The sequence below is a fragment of the Antrostomus carolinensis genome, unplaced genomic scaffold (assembly GCF_000700745.2).
Source record: "Antrostomus carolinensis isolate BGI_N321 unplaced genomic scaffold, ASM70074v2 scaffold16759, whole genome shotgun sequence".
Taxonomy (NCBI): Eukaryota; Metazoa; Chordata; class Aves; order Caprimulgiformes; family Caprimulgidae; genus Antrostomus; species Antrostomus carolinensis.
The window spans coordinates 70469-76468 of record NW_010336644.1 but is presented as its reverse complement, the minus strand read 5'-3'; the positions used below and the strand labels follow the sequence as shown (position 1 = coordinate 76468).

Genomic DNA, 6000 nt, shown 5'->3' with positions numbered 1-6000 from the left:
ATGATTCTATGATTATAGCCTGGTAACTTTCTAAAAAAACCTGACCATGAGCAGATGTGCAGGCTGAACATAAAATCATGCTTCATCTCCAAATGCCATAGAAGAACCACAGAGAGAAGACATTTCACATTGAGAGTGTTCAGCCAATAAAATACGAACTGTCTCCAAATAGAAAAGAAATTGCCATAGGCTTCTCAGGTTACAGAAAATTTGTGTCTTCTAGGGTAGAGATTTCTGGGTCAAAGTATCCTTTCTCCTAGGTTATGCCAGGACAACTAATAGACAATGACTGTAGATGGCATATATGTCTCATTTGCAGAAAAGTATTGTAACATTTTCTTGAATATTTCATCTAGCACCGTGTTTTATGAAATTCTCCTCCTCACCCCACCCTCAAAAGTTTTGAGTATTCATACTCTTTTAATTGTTTCGGAAGTGTTTTATTTGATATCCTACATATACGTTGGATGTAGCTGCAAGGGTTCAGTTGGCAATTCTTTTCCTGCACTTTACTGTTTCATTACATTCTTTTGAGCACTGTGTATCTCAGAGGTATAATAAAAATATACAGAATAGTATTTATGTAGTATTTATTTAAAACTTTTTTAAAAAGGTATTTATTCAAGAGATGTTTTATGAATCTAATCAGATCAAGAGCTACTTACATTTCTTCACTGCAGTTTTCTGGTCTCTCCATTCTATAGCCTGTTTTTAGGAGGTTAAAGAGTCTTTCAGGAGCAATACCTGGGTAGGGATTGCCTCCCAAAGTTACAATCTCCCATAGCAGAACTCCAAATGACCATCTGAAAAAGAGAAAATGAGATTTTAACTTAAGAGTGGTAACTTGCAAGAGCTTAGTGTGGCTTTCACTCGACAAATCTCTTTCTAGTGTTTTGTGAACGCAACCAAAGTCAAGGCATTGCTGAGCCAGAGGGGCCGTACAGATGCATATAGGGACATCCTTGTTCTTAAATATTGTTCATTAAAAAGATTAGCAACCAAGACATAGAGATAAGGGATACCACCCCTCTTTTATCCATTAACAAAAGCTAACTGTATTCTGGGAAGGCCGATCTTCTTTAGACAGCAGCAGAAGAAAAGTCCTTCCCAAGGCGGCCCAGCCTGAAGGCTTGTTCCTCTTTTGTACAGTGCTCCTGGACATGCCTCTCTTTTCCTTTGGCTACAGAGGGAGTCTGACCTCCCTAATTAGTCCTTACAATCCTATTCAGAAATAATTGTCTAAATTTACACAGGCTGGCTCAACCAGTTACCAAGGGACTGGTTTGCTGTCTTGACTATGAGGTTGTGTTTCTTTATATGCACAGTGTGTTTATTTCAATCATAAACATCATCTTTATTTTCAATTAAAAGTTTTATTTCAAGCAACACCTTTGATTTCAGCTGGTCTGTTTGGCTATTTCAGTGTTTCAGGACTTAACTTTCTTCTTAAAATCGATGAAAGAGGAGGAAAGAATTTATTCTGGAAATACTAAATGCCTAAAATACAGTTTAGCATAGAACAGAAGACAGAAGAAACTGTATTCTCAAATTAACAGAAGAAATGGTGACTTTTTTAACCTACTTTATTGACGAGCTCAAACAAAAAGACCTTGCTCAATGGGTTGAAAATATTTAGATAGATTAAATTAGTCCATTTTTGGAGGGCAGGCCAGGAGAAGAGAGGCAAAAGTGTTTTTCTTTCATTAGCTTTTTTGAGACACAAAGAAGTTACAAATTACTCTGAATCTGCTCAATTGACAGAACTGCCAAAATTTGGATGTTCAGAATAAAGGAAACCAGCCAACACTGTTTGACTCAAAGGGGATACTCAATGGGATGCAGCTGGAAGCAAAATTACATACAATTAATGACAAATGTTAGCTTTTGTGCTCTCATCATTGGGTAGTTTCTGTCAAAACTCCACTTTTAGGAATATTTTTTGAAGTGTTACACACCTAATACCAAACCAAGCAGCAGTGTCTAATTTGAAAATTCCATCTCAAAATGTTAGCCACAAACCTCACCACCTGTCTGACTACACTTCACCTGTGCTTCTCACATTTTAAAGTACAGTAACCCCAAAAATAAAGCAATAAAACTTCCAAATAGGCAGAGAAGCCAGACTGAGTCTCACGCAGTCCTAAGGGGTATGCTTCCGTTTTTCTCCCTGATCGCATTCATTGAATTAATTTTTAATCACTCTGCACATTCTTGAAAGCTAATGAATATTCATAGCATTTTTCATGTACTTTATTAATAGACCTCCTCATACCCTTTTTGAAGCCAATTATGCTCTGCCATCAGGTTATAATTCTGTCTGTGATTAATTCAAATAAACTTTGTAGTGTGGCAGGTTTTATTTTTAAAATACACCGCTTATGCTTATGAGGAATTTTACAGAATATGGAAGGATGGATCAGATGAGTAATTTCTTAATCGAAGGTGTTTAGTAAATGAGCGTATTATAATAGAATGCTGTAGAATGCTGTAATGCTTCCAAATCATTATACAAATTAAGTACTATGGGAGGAGAAATGGCAGATGAAAATTTTCTCATTGTGCTGTTTATTGCTAAAGAAAAATGTGATTAAAAAAAGCCAGGAAAGGAAAATATAATGTGAAAAGGAAGAGAGTAGGCTAGCTTTCCACTGATGTCATCGACCTCTGAAGCAAGAAGGGATTTTGTAAATGCTGGCAAGTGGTACTGCTGTTAAGCACTGCTAACCACTAACTATATAGAAAGGCTTTAGAAGGAAGAGGCTGAAAAACAGAAGCACAGAGTATCAGAAAAAAAGAGCATATTGGAATAGTTGTTGAGTATATTAATATATATGTTCATTTAAAATGTAATACTCATCAAATAATACTTTCAGCAAGTTTAATTATCTAAAATAACAATCAATGCTGTAAAAAAGTATTTAATTTGTCTCCTTGCTACAGTCAGAATGGCATTCATGGTATTAGTGCTGGAGAGGATTTGCTTTGCAAGTCTCTCTGTGTGTCTCAGTACTGTTCTGTTAGGGACCTGGCTAAATTAGGAGCTGCTATATTACACTCTTAGATTACTTCATGTATATGACATGAATAGTGTAGGTGACTTCACCAGTGAGTCAAAGGCACCGGGTAAGTCTGGCAGATACTTAGACCTTTTATGCCATTGTATTGAAGCGGACCTACAAAGCACAATGCAGTGCTCTGTCAGAATATCTGATGCATCTCCAAGAAAGCTGGTGAATCAGCATGGCTTTGCACGGAGATACTCATCCAGATCTGTCAAGCAATAATGCTACACAGCACTAGCGTGCTGCCCAGGGCTTTGAGCTAGCTAGCCTGCTTGACGCCAGCTGGGCAATCTCTGCGTGGTGGTATATCGTGTGTACAAGAGGTGGGCTCCTGGGTTTAATAGCAGCCCACCAGGAGAACAAACAGGGAATGGTATTGGATCCAGAAGATCAATCAACAGTCAAAGAAAATGCAGTTACATGACAACACAATCTGTTCTGGCCCCAAACCATAGCGACAAATCTGTTTTGCAGAAAATGAAGGAATTAAAAATACACTAAGAAGTTTTTAAAAGAATTTTAACAATTCTCTGAGTAAAGTTGTTGTAGAGAAGCAGGTCACCACAACAGATACTCTGTGGAGGATAAAGAGAGACCCAGAAAAACCTCTAAGCAGACCTAAGTAAAAGTGGCATTCTCTTGAGAATTACACCAATCTTTTTTCTTTTCTTACTCAAGTGAAACAATGTAAATGAAAATATTTTGGGAATTAATTTTGTAAGGAATTTCCAAGCAAAATAGTTTATTTCACTAAAACTGCACTGACCTGCAGAGAGAAAAGTAAAAAGTGAATGCAAATAATTTTAGGAGTACAAATCAAAAGGTTCCCATTCGCACATACTGCTATTATCAACGTGTTTTCCCCCACAGTGAAAAGTCATTGAGATTAGTATGCTTTGAGTTTACTGAAAACATTACTTTAGTCAAATTCTTTTTCAAGGGAAACTTGTAAGGTATCAAAACACTACCTGGCAGAAAATCAGACATAAATACTGCTGCTTTTGCAGTCCCTTAGAGGTTTTTCTTGTAAATAAATACTACTTACTTTACAATGTCTGCCAGGTGACTAGTCACAAGCATTAGTCATCCCAGAGAGGAAGAAATAAAAGTATCTGATCCTGAGTTAAATGTATACACTTCACTGCCTGGTTCCTTGCTTACCAAGCGTGAAAGCAGGTTAGCTGTGGTCGCTTTGCCACCTAATAATCACTGGTGAGGAAGGAGCATATCTATCTTCAGAATCTTCGTTTCTCCAATCATGCAAAAGAACTTGGATCTTGGCATTGGAACCAGAGTATTCCCCTAAGGTCTGAGCTGGCTGTCATTAAAATTAATTGGAGTTTTGTCATTGATTTCAATAAGAGTGAGGCCAGGCATTAAATTCTTCTTCCCTTCTTCCTACCCCATCCATCATCTGCCAGCAAGTGTTACAGAGGAGTGATGAACAGGAACTGGGAAGTTTGGGTATGACCATTATCTTGAGCAAAGACTACTAATTTGTGTCTATATATTCAAAAGCAGCCATGTCACTGGACAGGTCCCAAGCCTTGTTGATTTCAACAGCAATTATGTACCTCTAATAATCTTTTCTTCAGATTTAATTCAACAGCAAAAATCTTAGGTATCACTGCCAGCTGACGGTGCCATCCAGGCTGTGTTCTTCATGTCTCTTTATAAGAGTAAAAGCTTTGGTTACTATGTACTGTGTTGTGCTTCCTCCCTCATGTCCTTAAACAAATACATACAACATAAAGAATGCAAGAATATGCATCACTTACACATCACTTTGTGTGGTATAGATATGATCAAATAGGGACTCTATGGCCATCCATTTAACAGGTATCCGACCCTAGGAGGAAAAAAGCAACAATTAAATTGCTGGTCAGAAAATTAAGTTTCCAAGTGGAAAACCAAGGTATTTAGCTTCAAAACTGTAACAGACACTCTATCCGTACTCTAATATTTTCTAATGGACTGAACGATTTGGCGTTTCATAAGAAAAACGGTGAGGAAAACAATTGTAAGAGTTTTTAAAATCACTCATTCATTTCATTCCACACACTTCAGTAATCTAATTACGTACAATAAGGTGGTGTGGTTTTTTTCCAGATGGTCACCAGTTTAAGTCAGATAAACTCAACTCTCCTCTTAACAAAGAGCTTCGTCCAAAGAGTTATGTTCTTCAAACATGAATGTCTGTCTTCTAACAGGATACACACACCATTGCTTTTGGGAAATGTGCAAATGCAAAAATGATGGGCAATGCTGATTAAAAAGGAAGAGCTCTGTCATTTATATCACATATGATGCATAAATGGAAGCACCTAGATGTTAAGATACCTTAGGTTTCAGAACTGTACCTGGACAGTCATACTCATTTACTGGTTACTAAATTGAATCTACAATTAGATCTACAATCTACAATTCTACTGGCAGAATTTCACTGATAAAATCTGAGAAATCTGCTCCATAAATTCATTAAAATCTATCTTTGCAAAATTTCCAAGATGTTTCATAATCTTCACAATATCACTAGCATTCATTTGCCTTCCTTCTTGTTCTTAGGAAATTCATATACATATATGCAACAACTGTTTAAGTAGGATTTGAAACTTATCCTTCTTCCTTCCTTTCAGTTTTTTTCTTTTCCCTGTTTCCCTGTGCAAGCAGATAGAGGCTTGTTAGGCTCTGAGTAATATGGTAACAACAAGTGTCTCAGAAGTAAAGAGAAAATATCCACTCAGTACATCAACACCCTGCCAAATGAAATGAAATTGCCTTTCTGTAAATGCATCATTCTTAAAATACAGAGCAACTTACAGATCAATGTAAAACACATACATCAGAAGATTGCTAAATGAATGTGGCAAAGCCCTTTTACATATGGTCACATCTTTTTCTTTGCAACTTATTTTGACTTACGAAACATTCACACAAA

At 36.8% G+C, this 6000-nt stretch overlaps 1 protein-coding gene across 1 annotated transcript in view; it reads right to left on the bottom strand.

The window, feature by feature from the left end:
• Positions 1-661: 661 nt before the first annotated feature.
• RET (ret proto-oncogene) overlaps positions 662-6000 on the bottom strand; it is a 31744-nt gene continuing 26405 nt past the window's right edge. Inside the window, exons 16-17 of the mRNA XM_010174945.2 lie at positions 4841-4911; positions 662-803 (exon numbers count right to left, since the gene is read on the bottom strand). Of these exons, the coding sequence (XP_010173247.2) occupies positions 662-803; positions 4841-4911 (213 nt within the window). The remainder of the gene's footprint in view (positions 804-4840; positions 4912-6000) is intronic.